General features: G+C 41.5%; 1 protein-coding gene across 1 annotated transcript; it reads right to left on the minus strand.

The window, feature by feature from the left end:
- Positions 1-3666: 3666 nt before the first annotated feature.
- Positions 3667-14857, minus strand: LOC121859115 (ras association domain-containing protein 10-like). The gene is made up of 3 exons (XM_042355813.1): positions 14639-14857; positions 13398-13597; positions 3667-8116 (listed from the first exon to the last, which is right to left on the minus strand). Exons 1-3 carry the CDS (start codon positions 14852-14854, stop codon positions 6943-6945), a joined length of 1590 nt encoding a protein of 529 aa, XP_042211747.1. The 5' UTR covers positions 14855-14857; the 3' UTR covers positions 3667-6942.
- Between the last annotated feature and the right edge of the window lie 1443 nt (positions 14858-16300).

The raw sequence follows: 16300 nt of genomic DNA on the forward strand, positions 1-16300 counted from the left end.
ACAAGTTACGTTATGTTACATTAGTTAGGTTAGGGCCTAACCGGATTGAAACATTCATTTCACTATTTGAAGAAAAAAATAATTGCGAGATGCCCGATCACTGTACACGGTTTGACTGATAGTTTTTTCTCTTAGTACATTTTGTGTTACAGCATTTACTATTATGATAAAGAGCATAACTGTTAACTATTTGTAAAATATATATTGGTCTTCAGCTGTTAATTCATCTGATAGTGTGAAATACTTAATATAACATCTAATGGAATCATCCAATCCAAGAGTATTTTAAATCAAGTCTGTGAACAATTTTATATAAACTTTCTGTACACACAAGTGCTCTTATATGCTTTATTTTGTTTATGCTATTCCCATAGTTTACTGTTCCTTCCCCCTTTCGGATTTTAGGCTTACAGTACTTTAAAAAATTCTGGTAATTATATAGGATTAACCAGTGAGCGAAATTTATTGAACAAATGATGAAAACACCAGATTTTCACTCTTATATTATAGTGGACACTGTTGTAGTTTGGAAATATAATAAAAATTGGATATTTTAAAAATAAACGTTACATAACATTTGTGGGTATAAAAACAGACCTAACCAAATAAACCTACCTAACTTTACCTAACTTCCTTACTGGGGGGCTCTGCCCCCCGGTATATTAAACAGAAAGAACTTTCTTTGATATGTTGAGATTTGAGGCATTTTCTGGATGTGAGATGATACGGCTGCATTGGCGCCATACACCCCGGGCGGTGGAATGATTTACTGTGTTGGCGGGTTCCACAATAAATGATTATCATATCACAACTCACTGATGAAAATAATGTAAGAAAATAAACAGTCTCTATGTAAAGGAACAATGTCGTGATCTTTAAACAATTGAAGGGTCTCGTTGTCTTTATCCCTAAATCCACAAATTATGTCCATGTAAGATTGGCGACAACTTTCATACATGCTGAAAAACAAACTGCCCGGGCGTAGGAAAAGTCCCTCAGCAGAGCGCATCCTCATTACCACCCGCAAGATAAACTAGTGCACGACTAATTATATATGAAACATCTATGAAACAAACGATTTCCACAGTAAATGATTATCATATTAGAACTCACTGATGAAAATATTCTAAGAAAATAAACAGTAACAAAAATAACTCCCTCACTGGTTAGTCCTATATATTAACCCAAATTCTTCATCTCTTATCTGACAGTTTATTTTTATTCATGTATTGCACTCTTCCCACACCTTTATCATCTACCGCATACGAAGAAATATAAACATCCACTCTGTACTTTATGTCAGTCACTCCTGGTACAAATGTCTCCCAATTGTTAAGTAACTCCCATGTTAGGGCGTCAAATACAGAGTAGGTTGGTCAGATCACAGATATGCGAGTGCTGCTTTGCATGAACCAATGAATCTACTGCACTGTAGTTTCTTTCTTTTTCCTTTACGATTCCTTCGTAAGTGGCTCTAGTCTGAGTCTATCACAAAGTTCTTTGTTGATGCATATAGGCACCTCAACTACCCTGAAAGGTTGGAGCGCCTGAACTTGCCTAGCTTATACTACAGACGGGCAAGGGGCAACCTAAATGAGGTGTATAAGCATCTCAAGGGGCACTACTCAGTCGAGTGTCGTTACCTGGAGCTGGGGGACGCTCGCCCCACAAGGGGTCACAGCTCAATGTTGAAGAAGCCGCAGATCCAGAAAACTGTGAGGGCAAACTTTTTCGGAGTGAGAGTTGTAAACTCTTGGAACAACCTGCCAGAAAGTGTTGTGGCGGCACCGAGTGTGAGCTATTTCAAGACCAGACTTGACCAACACTGGAGCAGGTTCAAGTACATTCAGGAGCCGGTGCATGCCCAGTACTTGCCAACAGTGCATAACAGACGTGACCAATCGCCCAAGCGGCTAACGAGCCGATCAGTGGTGAAGAAGATAAAAGTCAAAAGTAAAATGGTGATATGGGGTAAAGAAATAGTCTTTCAGATTGACACCGGTTCTCATGTGAATACTCTGCCCCTCAGTTTTGCCAAACATGTCAAACCTACAAGTAGAGTCCTTAAGACCTGGAAACAAGGCACTTAGGTTCCAGTTGGTATATGCACTAAGAATTTGTACAACCCTGTAACTGGTCAGAAATGTCCTATTGATTTCATTGTCCTTTAAGAGAATCTTACACCACATTCAAGTACTACTGTCTTAGGCTCTTAGCTGCTCAAGATGCAGCTGGAGCAGCCAGTGGGCTGCGGGTTGCATGTAAGAGGGATGCGGCCCAGTTTGACACCCCTGCTCTACAGTATACAGGCATGGAAACCCTACCTCCAGAAGGAGCTAACATCCTCAGAAAAGGTGCAACACAGAGTGACCAAGATGATTCCGGAACTATGTCATCTCGACTATCCAAGTTGACTGATGCCTTTAGTACTAACAACTCTTCAGACAAGGCACAATACGGCAGATATCAGACAAGGCACTATAAGGTAGATCTCAGTGAAACATTCAAAATTCCTGAAAGGGATGGAAAACGTGAACCTGGGCCATTTCTTTGTGATGTCACGCACCATCAACATGAGAAGACAAGCTGACCAAGTTATTATTCAGAACAAATATAAGGAAATACTTTTTCACACAGAGGCTGGTAGGCTTATGTTAAAGTCTAACAGCCCAAGATGTGAAACCAAGAGCAGTATTGGGCTGCAAAATAGCCCTTGACAAACTTATCAAGAACAATGGAGGGATCCTACACAGGCCACTGGCCTTCCCTTGGCATGGCCACCTCTAGGGGGGGGGGTGGCCATTAGGTAAATAAACTAAGTTGTGCATTTCTTAACTTTAAATGCATTTTACTCAAAACGTAATTTTGGCATTTTCCCCCTTCCTTCTCGTGACACTTCATACAAGTGATAAGGGTTGCGTGTAAACGGGGCTGCCTATAGTTTGTTCACTTGAAGCTTACAATCGAGACCTAGGGTCAGCAAGGCAAGAGCTACAGTACAATACTATAGTGATTCATTGGGTGTCCTTTCACTAGCCAATCAGCTGCATTACTACAAACTGACCCTAGACCTCAATAGCAAATTTACTATACGTACAGTAAAAAAAAGATATGTTTGACAAACTTTATTATCGATAGGATCATATGTACACAAGTTATAAAATCTCTACACAGTATGTACATCTGTTAAGAATATTCATAAAAATAGCATTATCAACATTGATTTCTGAAGGTATACACATTTGTACCAAGATGCAAGTGAAGATGTCAAATACTGATGGTGTAAGGCACGGGGGGCATGTTTGGATTCAGTAGAATATATACAGTAGTACAAGTATTGTATAATCTCGGAGAAAAATAAACTTCCTACAGGATACTTTTAAGCAGCATGAGTGAACTATGTGAGGCACAGGTGTACACAGGTAAATAATGGTAAGTGGGATAATCAGAATAAACTCTTCAGTGCTGTAGTGAGTGTGGCACCTAAAGAAAAATCACACCACAAACATTTCAATGACTCATTACCATATTAAAATATATGATGCTAAATGTATACCAAGTTATAATTTTCCTGACACTTTAAAAAATAATTACAGTACTGTACTGTATTATATCCATGTAGTAAACTACTTGAATATCAAATAATTCTTCTGGTACAATTTTCAAGAAAAAACTAGTCATGGGAAATTAATTTTCATTAACTTAAGTTACTACCCAGTATAAAAATAAATTAATCACCTCCACACTAAACTCCAATCAACACAGCTAGCAAGAGGTAGTGACTGTATACAACACTAACCCTTCCAACTTGTCATTATGATAATCTTAAAGTTTTCTCTCTACAAATGTAACTAAAGTATTACTGTATTATTATTACCGGGTATTTACTTTTAAGTACGTTCCCCTTAATCTTGGATACAATAGCATGCTATATTCCAACACAATGGTGATTTTGTTGATTGTTAGCAAGATAAATTTATATTTTTTATATTATCTATGGTACGTAAGTCACTACTTTGAAAGGTACAACAGTGAATAATGATGAAAAAATAAATCTGTTAGAAGACAGTAAAGATGAATAAATAATACTGCTAGTAATACTGAACAAAACAAATGTTCATTCTGATTCTGCTGCTACTTGTCACTGAAGACTCCATTACTGCTATAGTATTTTGATTTTTGATGTTGGCTCACTGACCATGACAGACTCTATTTCAATTTCCAAGCATTCTTGTTTCTTATAGTGTTAGCAAATGGTGAATTCCATCTATGTCAGTCACAGAAATCCCTCAACTTCTTTGTCAGTTGTTTTGATCATTTCTGGTTTTTTTTCCTTTTTAATAATTAAATGTGTTCTGAAGACATGGTGGCTACTGAAGGTTGTGCTTTGAATATAGAACAAAATATTTAATATAAAGGTAGAGACAGAGAACATGGACACAGTTTTCTCTTAAAATGACCAAAAAATAAAAGAGAACATTACAGGTATTTAAATCGAAAGAATACACTGTACAAATACTACCCAGTTATAGTTCAGTGGTACACTGTATTAAGTAAAATACATTATACAGTACTGTACAGTGTGTGAAATTTAATAAGACAAATGCTTGTTGGAAGACGGACTCAACAATATTATAAAGGAAACAATTTGTAACAGCTAAGAATTAAATCATTGTTCATCACCAGAGGATGATTTATTCTAGAATGTTAAATGACACAAAACTATACAGTATAGTATATGAAAAATGATTTATGACAATTTCTTGAAAAATAACCTATAATGTAATGTAAGTTAGGGAGAAGGGTAATTCTTTCCATGTTAATCATTAAGTATTTTTAAATAACTTTACGACAAGTGGATTTATGACAGTCAGTTATGACAAATGCTTGATGAAGTACAGTTCAGAGGTTCTTGATACTAAATGTACCTCAGACGAGTACAGATAAATATGCATATATTGAAGACAGAAAAACTAAGGACAGTACTATACCTGTACTGTACTTCAATACAGTACAGAAAGTGTGATGGATTCTTGAAGTTTAGGCAATATTTATTTATTAGTATTATGTTCTTTGGATTTGCTTCTATTCCAAGTTTCCATCAAATGTACTCAAGTTATTATGTTTGTGAAAAGAACTATATTACACCACTCCTCGGTAATAAGTATGATGGCTGAATTCTGGGGCTGAAAAATGCAGTAACATTTTTACTACAGTATTACAATGAAGGTTCCACAATGACAAAATAAATAGAATTAAAATGACAGTATGTTTGTTGAAAAATTATACACTAAGTATTTATAAGCAAGTCAATATAAATACTATCAGAGCCTTGGTGTATCTGGCCCCTTTGTTTACTATTACTTTATGTAGCTTATGTTATTTACTTAATTAACACATCTACACTAACTTATGATCTTCCATGTGTACAGGAACAAAATTTAGCTACAGAACAATTAACCAGTACAGTACAAGCAATGGGAACTGAGTGAATCCTTCCAGGGATCTTCATTAAAGCTATCATCTGTGAGCGTGTGTTGGAAGCATGTGTCCAATTCATTATTTGATTTATCACTAAAGTAAATGTGTTTCCAAGTTTACAGGACAAATCTATCACTAAAGTGTGTGAAGCCAATATAGTCTAATTGCTGTATAACAATGAAATTAACTCCTACTGTCACAAGATAATGTTATCTAGCATAATGTGAACTGTAATTAGTGTTACCGTAGTGGTTCAAGTTGATCAATAAAAACTGGCAACATTTACTACCGCTGCAGCAGACTAATGCACAGTTGAATCACTGATACTGGTCCCTGTATTCAACTTCAATCTTAATACATTTAACTGTAAACTGATTCTTTATTGATTTACTTGTTCTGCGAGGATATAAGAGAAGTTTTAAGTTCATAAATGCTTTATCCTTGCTGTGTGTGTTAGTTATCGCTAAGCAGAGTTGAGGTGTAAGTGTGCTGCAGCATCATTACTTACCCACCTGTATACACTATCATTAATTGGCTCATACAGTTTAAATCACAAAAGCCAAAATAAATATTTTTAACTCCATTAGAGAGAATAAAAAGTGATTAACTTTTTCTTGTCAGGAGAATAATAATATGCTTCACTGAAAATCCCTGAAAACATGGATAACCCACACCATGCAGTTTGCAAAGTAGCAGTTCTGCAGAGCACTGAACTTACACATTACTTGATGAGAAAAATCAAGTCAAGGCAGTGTTCCACAAATAAGATAAATAATATGATGAATCAAGTAATTCTGACCTACATGCCCTTCTTCCGTAAGATTAGTCTTCACTTGAGTGGAATAAAGCCACTTCAATGTGATTGATTTTTGTGTTTGTAATGGAAGAAAATCTTGACATAGTGTTCACAAGAAGCTCAGAGTTACCTTACTCTTCACACAGTTATTCCTTAAAATTCATGATAAAGCTTCAAAACTGAGCTGATGGTGACCCTCTTCCCAAAGGCACCAAGGAAGTAAGTAAAGAAAATAATAATCTTTGATATATGAGTATAAACACGGTGAGTATAGATCCAGTCACACATACTCACTATATACATTATATAGTACTGTGCACAGATTTATTCCAGTAAATTATCAATAATTGTCAATTAATAAGAGTATGAGCACAGCATTAATGACTTCACTGAGTACATATTTGGTTCACTGGTTGTATAGTTCTGCAATTTCCACCAACTGTTCACTACACCGTCAGCACTCAACACCTCTACAATGAGATCACAAGACTGAGACGTTTATGGTACACAAACATGTCACTTCAAGACCCTGTCTGTTGAAAAATGTTTCATGGCCATGTATTTTTCAACACTGAAGGGAATATGTGCATAAACTGTATGTTCCACTCTCAGGCACTTTAATGGTCACCCCACATGTATGAAATAGTTTAGACAGGTTTTGTTCCTCAGACGAGAGTGTCCAATACATATACACCTTCATCACTACTACTGTGAAGTGAACTCAACCCTGTGTCTGAATTAGAGTCTGTTGAGTCTGTATCCTTTCCTCCTGTTTCGTTTGTTTTAGAGGAAGAGGGAGGAGAGGAAGAGGAGGTCTTGCTTGGCGCTGAGCTGCTGGGTGTTTTACTGTTAATGCCGCTCGTGCTACTGCTGGTTGATGCCTCTGATGAGGTACTGGACCGTGAACTGACACACAAACTGCTATTTTTGGCTGAATCTCGATCGTCCTCCTCCTCATCTTCCTCCATGATTGGCGGCGGACACATTGGAAGAGGAGGTGGAATGTCACTGTTCTCCACTATTATTTTTTTGTTGGGTTTGGTTGACACTTTTAGGATATCTGTGTTAGTGTCACAACTGTTTAGTAGCGGCACTCTGTTGGTGGTAACTGTGTTTGCTGTGGGCACCTGGGGATCACTGATCTCATCAGCTGGGAGCTGAAAGGCAGAGGGAGGAAGATGGATAATGTAGTCGAGGTGCTTTTTTAATGCACGAGTCTCCAAGTCGGACTCTGTCTCTTCTTTGAGCAGCATCTCGAGTTGTTTCCGCTGTTCCCACAAGATGACCTCAGTATCTCGGAGAGTCTGTTCGTTTTGCCGCACATCTGCCACCAGCTGGGCGTGGACGTGGGTGACACACAACAGTTCTTCCTGAAGTAGCTCTGCCTCGTCCTTGTGTTGCTCGTATGCTGCGGTGACAGCTGTAGACATGCCTGCAAAAGCCTCCTCCTCATGTAACAGCCGAGTGTTAATCTCTTCCATCCTTGCCAAAATGGATGCAAATTCCTCAATTTCCTCCAGGCCCGCAGCTGTCGCTGCCTCCTCCTCTGCTGTGACTCCTTCAAGACTTTGGCCAAGGGTTGCCTCCACCACCTCCTCTGTCACCACACCAGAATCATTACTCTTTTCTTCACTACTGGGTTCGTCCTTGGCCTCACACTGGTCGTCCTTGAGGTAAGAGTGGAGAAGGTAGTCAGTGCCAAGGTTCTGAACACGGAGTAGATGCATCTGCTGCTCGTACTGTTCTATCTGGTGTTCCCTCTCTTGAAGGCGCCGCAGCTGTGCCTGGATAGTCTCCCCTTGAGCCACCACCAGCCGCATCAACCTCTCCATCGTCTCACTGAAAAAACAACGACACGGTAATGTCCACCTCTACCACTGCGTAATATTTGCCATGGCTGTAACATAACCTCCACCACGGCCACACAGCCATATCTGCTAATACATTAATGCAAACACGACCACTACCACAACTCAGCAATGACCACAGGTTATAAGACTGAGTGACTACAGAACCAATAGGATGCTTCCATCCTAAGTACATTATAGAGCAATAGTGAAGTACTGTACAGCACAAGCTGTGGCAGAGCAATAGTGAAGCACAGGCTGTGGCATGGCAATAGTTAAGCACAAGCTGTGGCAGAGCAACAGTGAAGCACAGGCTGTGGCAGAGCAACAGTGAAGCACAAGCTGTGGCAGAGCAATATTTAAGTACAACCTGTGGCAGAGCATTAGTGAAGCACAAGCTGTGGCAGAGCAATAGTGAAGCACAAGCTGTGGCATGGCAATAGTTAAGCACAAGCTGTGGCAGAGCAACAGTGAAGCACAAGCTGTGGCAGAGCAATAGTTAAGTACAACCTGTGGCAGAGCAATAGTGAAGCACAAGCTGTGGCAGAGCAATAGTGAAGCACAAGCTGTGGCATGGCAATAGTTAAGCACAAGCTGTGGCAGAGCAACAGTGAAGCACAAGCTGTGGCATGGCAATAGTTAAGCACAAGCTGTGGCAGAGCAACAGTGAAGCACAGGCTGTGGCAGAGCAACAGTGAAGCACAGGCTGTGGCAGAGCAATATTTAAGTACAACCTGTGGCAGAGCATTAGTGAAGCACAAGCTGTGGCATGGCAATAGTTAAGCACAAGCTGTGGCAGAGCAACAATGAAGCACAAGATGTGGCAGAGTATTAGTGAAGTAGAAATAGCACTAGCACCATAACACTAGTAGTAATGGTAGGGCGAAGCACTAGCAATAATGGTGGGACAAAGCACGAGCAGTAACGGTACAGTGAAGCAGTAGTGGTATGGTGAAGCACTAGCAGTAATGGTACGGTGAAGCACCAGCTGTAACAGTGGGGTGAAGCACCAGCAGTAACAGTAAGGTGAAGCACCAGCCGTAACAGTAGGGTGAAGCACCAGCAGTAAAGTAGGGTGAAGCACCAGTAATAATGGTAGGGTGAAGCATAGAAGCACCAGTAGGGTGAAGCACCAGCAGTAAAGTAAAGAAGCACCAGTAATAATGGTAGGGTGAAGCACTAGCAGTAATGGTACGGTGAAGCACCAGCTGTAACAGTGGGGTGAAGCACCAGCAGTAACAGTAAGGTGAAGCACCAGTAATAATGGTAGGGTGAAGCACCATCAGTAACAGTAGGGTGAAGCACCAGCAGTAACAGTGGGGTGAAGCACCAGCAGTAACATAGTTGAACACCAGCCGTAACAGTAGGGTGAAGCACCAACAGTAAGTAGGGTGAAGCACCAGTAATAATGTAGGGTGAAGCACCAGCAGTAAAGGTAGAATTGAAGCACCAGTAATAATGGTAGGGTGAAGCACCGGTAATAACAGTAGGTTGAAGCACCAACAGTTACAGTAGGGTGAAGCACCAGCAGTAATGTAGGGTGAAGCACCAATAATGGTACATTGAAGCACCAGTAATAACAGTAGGTTGAAGCACCAACAATGTGGGGTGAAGCACCAGAACAGTGAATTGAAGCACCAGCAGTAAAGTAGGGTGAAGCACCAGTAATAATGGTAATTGAAGCACCAGTAATAACAGTGGGTTGAAGCACCAACAGCAATGGGTGAAGCACCAGCAGCAAATGAAGCACCAGTAATAGGTAGGGTGGAAGCACCAGTAATAACAGTAGGTTGGCACCAACAGTAGCAGTAGGGTGAAGCACCAGCTGTAACAGTAGGATGAAGCACCAGCAGTAACAGTAGGATGAAGCACCAACAGTAGCAGTAGGGTGAAGCACCAACAGTAACAGTAGGTGTGAAGCACCAGCAGTAACAGTAGGGTGAAGCACCAGCAGTAACAGTAGGGTGAAGCACCAGCAGTAACAGTAAGGTAAAGCACCAGCTGTAACAGTAGGATGAAGCACCAGCAGTAACAGTAGGATGAAGCACCAACAGTAGCAGTAGGGTGAAGCACCAACAGTAACAGTAGGTGTGAAGCACCAGCAGTAACAGTAGGGTGAAGCACCAGCAGTAACAGTAGGGTGAAGCACCAGCAGTAACAGTAAGGTAAAGCACCAGCTGTAACAGTAGGATGAAGCACCAGCAGCAACAGTAGGGTGAAGCACCAGCAGGATGAAGCACTAGCAGTAACAGTAGGGTGAAGCAGTAACAGCATACCTTTTAAAGGGAAGTAACATGGACAGGTGTGCGGAGGCGCCACACCTGGGCCGACACACATTATGTATAAACTTCATGTTGATAGTCAGTCAATTAAGGAATAACACACATACATCAACAACTATGACTCACTTAGGCCTGACTCTCTATTCTGATATATAATTTTGTCATCTAATAGTGTCTTCACTAGCCTAGTTTTTAAATGGTTAGTTAGTAATAAGATTCTATATCAACTACAGTATTCAGTCTGTCCCCCTGGTGGCCAGAATATACAGGTATGTCATCTGCCTCGTTAGCATCTATATATTGTGTGATATACAGTAGGTCAATGAACGAACAAAATAATTATATATCCATTCTTTGGTGAAATGGGAAAGACGGTATTTGAAGGAAAGAAGCGTGTATGATTATGTTTTTTCCGCCAATCACGTTAATCTGACCATGCTATTACAAGTGAAAGGTCAGCCTTGAGACGTAGGTTCCCGTCCCTTCTCCCACTGGTCGCAGTGCTATCCAGTGCCTAAACATTTCTCTTCACCACCTCATTTATCCTTCATAACCTTCATTAAACCCTTAAAGTCATTGCTTATTTTACATTTACTATCATTAATGTACACTAAAGCCTTATCTGTCCGTGTGGTGGTCAAGCCTGTGTCGCGTGTGTCGTCAGGCGTCTTCTTCCCGAGGCTGATAACGCCACTAATATTCAAGGCACACGTGTCCGGGGGCTTTCCACAAGCAGTAGTTCTTTCTGTAATAACTCTCAGTCTCCTCCACCACGGGAATTGTGAGTTAGTAAGGCGTCCCCCGGGCAACGTAAGTCCCTCCCTTGGCACTACACAAACCAACTGTGGGCCAGGTGTGGGTGCCACCTGGCCACTACCAACGCGCGGTCCGTCCTGTGCCCTTCACCTGCGTGTTGGAGGACACTGCCCGACACTCATTCAGCTACACACACCTCTTATGATATCAACTTAAGAGGTAAACCAATACACAAACTATGCTACTCAAACCATTAGCAATGAGAAAAATCCCGAATACAATTGTAACGCCGTTGTTAAGTCAGCAAATTGAACCTGTATAAGGCTAGACAGCAACTGAGCAGCGTGGACCCTTCACCTCAGGGATGTCCGACCTATGACTTTTTCATTCAGTTGTCTAACTTGTCTATAGTGGCAGTAATGTTTTTGTGACGGGTGGCGTAACGCTGGTCAGTGATAGCGAGAGTATTCACCCACCTGCCTCCTCCCTCACGCTAGACACAATATACTCATGCTACAACAAGGCAACTGACTATAACCTAGCAACAATGTGTTTTTCAGCCTCGACAGCAGTTGATGCACCATGACTCATTCATTCATAATCGCCCTCACGAGGTTGTTTTAATAATAAGCTGACAGTTTATGATAAAATTTCATGAAACACGAGACACGACCATCCCCGTTACCGACTGAGCCGCATCGTCATCAGTTACGACAAAAACAGCCTTATAAAGAATCATTCATTGCAGTGTGGGCAAGACTCGGGAAGCGCGTGTGTGTCGGGATGGTCGAAAACCTCACCTCACCACCTGCCACCACCACTCTTACCCTACCTCACCCACGCTCTCAAAACACGTTCCCGCCACACTATATCCAGTTTTTCGTTTGTCTGTTTTAACTTTCGCGCAAACTCGTTAATTATCTTAATTCAACCAAGAAAATTTAGAGGATAGCCTGAAATCAACCTTTCCGGGATAAAACTAGTTTTTTCTCCTACAAAATTAATTTAGAAAGTAGTTAAAGGAAATATCAAAATGTACAACGTGACGATGGAAAAATATATGTGATTTAGGCTATTTTTATCATTTATAAAGTGAGTTGTTAGTTGTTGCTGTTTGAAAGTCTGGAGGCTGACAGTATATTGGAGACTAGTCGTATTTTGGAGGCCGATACTGAAGTGGCAGTTGACTGGGGTTGCGTAGGCTGTGCGGGACAAGAGGGAGGAGGGCGGCCGTCAGTCAAGATCCACCTGGCGTATGTACACATGGCGGAGGGAGTAGTCAAGAGGCCGGAGTCACGATCCAGGGGTCCACCTTTTCCCCATTAAACAGGGTTACTCAAGGCAGCTCCTTTTGACCCTACTAGCCAGGCAACCCTAGGTGATGACCCCATTAGCCCGGGGGGAGGGGGGTAACAGAGATGAATTGTGCAATATAAGTATAGAGAGCAACAGGAAAGGGTTACGACAACATATAAAAAATACTCAATATTGTATGAAGCGGATCCTTAACATCTAAATTGATCCACGAAGCTTCATAGTCAGTGTGCAAGCTAAGATGACTCGCCAGGTTCGTTACAGTTACCCTCATCATGTACCCAAGGTCACTGGACAATGACAATGAAAAGAGGAAACAATCCTAACAGTGTAATAGTTTTCTATATATGATGTTAACATAACAGATATCTTAACAACGCGGCCGGTAATAGGAAATGATAACGTTAAAATAGTTTCAGTTTACACGAAGTTTGACTAGGTTGCGTTGGCACTAAGACCGTTTACAACAAATTAAGTAAAGTTAGAGGGGTGATTATACTTCCATACAGTTTCCACTACTGTATATTTCAGTTGGGACTCACCTGGAACGGACCTCAGACACGTGGCTTACTTCCGTGTATATGATTCCTTACAAACGTGGCACTCATACCTGCAATTCCTCCGCTAGATGTGATAACCTTACAGCCTTGGTACGCCTACAACTAACTACTATAGATATGAACACCAAACACACTACTTCCCATAAATATGACCCCCACACACAAACACGTCCCCACACATCCCCCCACACATACACGTCCCCCCACACACACAAAAACACGTCCCCCCACACACACACGTCCCTCCACACATACACAAAAACACGTCCCCCCACACACACAAACACACGCCCCCCACACACAAACACGTCCCCCACACGTCCCCACCCACACATGGATCGTCCTCCTTTTCTCCACTCACCTGAACTTGGGGTCTTCTCTGGCAAGCTTCTTCGGGTGGAGTGTCTCTTTGGACCCGTGGGCGTGCTTCCATTTCTGGCGTCTTCTGCTACGTTCAGGACGCCCGCTGCTGTTGTTGTTGACTCCACCGTTCTCCCCGTCTCGTACTCGCCGCAGGGAGAACCGCACCTCGCCCACTGCCTCGCCCCACGTCCGCCACACCTGTAGGAGGCACAGAAGGTATTATCGCTGCCACACACACTTTCCCTTAACCGAATAACTACTGATTTGTGTAAAATTTGCGTAAATGCCACTTTTTTACTTTTTAAGTTATCGGCGACTTGGGTTCAATTACTAGATTTTGTTCCTTAAAATATAAAAGTATTTAACAATTAAGTGCACAATGAAATTTTGTTTCTGTGCGAGTGAGAGACATATACAGTACTAACTTAGAGATTATTTAGCTAACATAACACACGTACAGTCTACAAGGACCTCACCTGACCTTATCTTTGGTTAGGTTAAATCAAAATACTTAGAAATACTCTGCACGTTATAGTGTACTGTATATAACATGCTTCAGTAACACCGGATAACCTGAAGATTAATTCCCAAGCTTAATATTCACCTTTAATTAACTACCCTAACACTAATCTAACCTTATCTTTATGTGACCCAGATTAAATAAAGTGCTTCCATATATCATTAACTGCTTTCACTAGACTCACCAAAACGTCCACCAAATCAATATATCCCTTACATGTCTATATTTACCAAGGCCCTTTATAATCTATACTTGTGAACGTATGTATGTATGTATGTGTGGAACAAGCTTAGCAACTTTGTAGTAAGTGCTGGAACGCTGGAAAGTTTCAAAAGGAGGCTGGGTAGGTTCATGGATGATAGAGAGTGGTAGTAATTCTTGACAGGAGCTGCCATGCACAGGCCAACCGGCCTATTGCAGACTCCTTATTTTCTTATGTTCTTATGTGTATGTTTTCTATAGTGTACTTGACTCAGTTTACCTGTTTCAATGTATACCTTCTTAATGATGATTGTAAACACCCTAACCTAGCCTAATGCTAACCGAGCCTTATATAATGCACCTGCCGAATGTACTGTACCTCCCCGATATGTACTGGACGTATTTCTTCATAACTTCCCAGTGTATTTTCTTCGTTGTATAGTGTACCGTCAAGAGAGTACCTAACTAGCTGTGCCTTCAACAAAGTACCTACGGACGGATTAGACTAACACCCTCACCTTAAGTATCCGCTGTTCGTGGTCAAGTGGTCTCTCAACTTTCCGCCAGCGTTCCACGATGACGTACTGGATGACGTCACTGTCGTCGGCGCGGCCATTGTGCTGGGCTCTGAGGAGCGCCTTGATGATGTCGTGGCAGGTGGTGCGGCGCGTCACCCCCGTCACCCACTTCTGCACGCCCTCCACCCACACTCCAATCTCCACCTCGCTAGTCATCACGCCCCTGGAATATAACAAGGACAAGTTACATCACTGTTAGTTAAGGAAATGTTAGATATTTGTTAGTTACGTTAGTTACCAACTCTTCACACCACGGTTAGTAAGTCAAGGTGTACCCCAGGTATGCCGCTAGAGTGGTCAAGGAAGAGTTTAATTGGCACACCTGCGTGACGCCGCCACTCAGGTGAAGGTCAGACCACCACAGGAGTCAGGTTACAGGTCCGCTAGTCATCGGGTCATATGAATACAAACAAAAATCAATGACAATAACATCCCTTGTGAGGTTTCTGTACAATGGTTAGAATTATGCATGTGTAATGAGATAGTTTTACATACTGCAATACTATGTGAAGCTTTGAACGTTAAGAAATTACCGTATTTTAAGTATGAGAGTAATTAAAGTATCACCTTGAGATTCGCCCCTAGCTTATTTTACCTGAAGATCAACCGCCAAACTGTCCCTAGAGGGTTGAGTTGGGTCAGGATAGGTTGTAAACTTGGGGATCGAATCTTCAGGTGACCCTAATTAAAAACGTGTTAGGTATCAGGAACAAGTATTGCTGACGGAACACCTGTGGTAATAAAACCACAGAGTCTCCAGTAACATGAGTTTCTTCTCTCCACCTCAGCACCGGACAGTAAAACGACTCTAGTTCGTCCAGGAGCCACAAATTCCTCAACTCATCAGCTAATCAAATAGTAAAGCCAAACAAACACAAACTAAACCTCAGCCGAGTCTCTTAATATCTACTGTGTGTGGATTTCGAGTCAGACAGGATGGCCACTTAACCTCCCCCTAGACTGAACAAGATGAGAGTAACATTAAAACATAACCAAGGTCAGAAAACACCCCAATGTAGAGTAGGTTAGAGTAAGTGGACGTGAGGTACTGAGGAGGAAGAAACTCAATTTACAGAGACATACAGACGTAAGTAAAGATTATAATGATGATATTCCTTCCTTACTAATGGCGGGAAAAACAAAACAATCCCATAAGATAAGAAACTGTATATCGGCGACTGTTTATGATTCATGACCTCACATAACACAAAGTCTTTCCTGTATACAAACATGTGTGTATACGTAAGTCTGTACTGTTTGAAGGTTTATCCCGTAAGTGTTATTGACTGATACTTGGCACCGAGAACACTTAGATTTTCGCCGACAGACTAAAAGTTAAATGTTAGTTTAGTCAATATTTCTAGTGATGTAGTAAGTTGTCATGGAAGGAAGTTTTTAAAGGGGACACACACAAAACAAATGATAAACACAGCGTACAAGAAGTAATGACCAAATCTTTACGGGTTAAAGTACAAGAAATCTGATAGATGCTGGTGAGTTGTGTCACCACGCTGGGATATAGGTGGTGGGGGTGGTGTGGGGAGGAGGGGGGGTATAGGGTAGACAAGGAGTGACACGGGGAAAGGGAAGGAGGAGATGTGA

This window comes from Homarus americanus, unplaced genomic scaffold (assembly GCF_018991925.1).
Source record: "Homarus americanus isolate GMGI-L3 unplaced genomic scaffold, GMGI_Hamer_2.0 scaffold50924, whole genome shotgun sequence".
Classification (NCBI taxonomy): Eukaryota; Metazoa; Arthropoda; class Malacostraca; order Decapoda; family Nephropidae; genus Homarus; species Homarus americanus.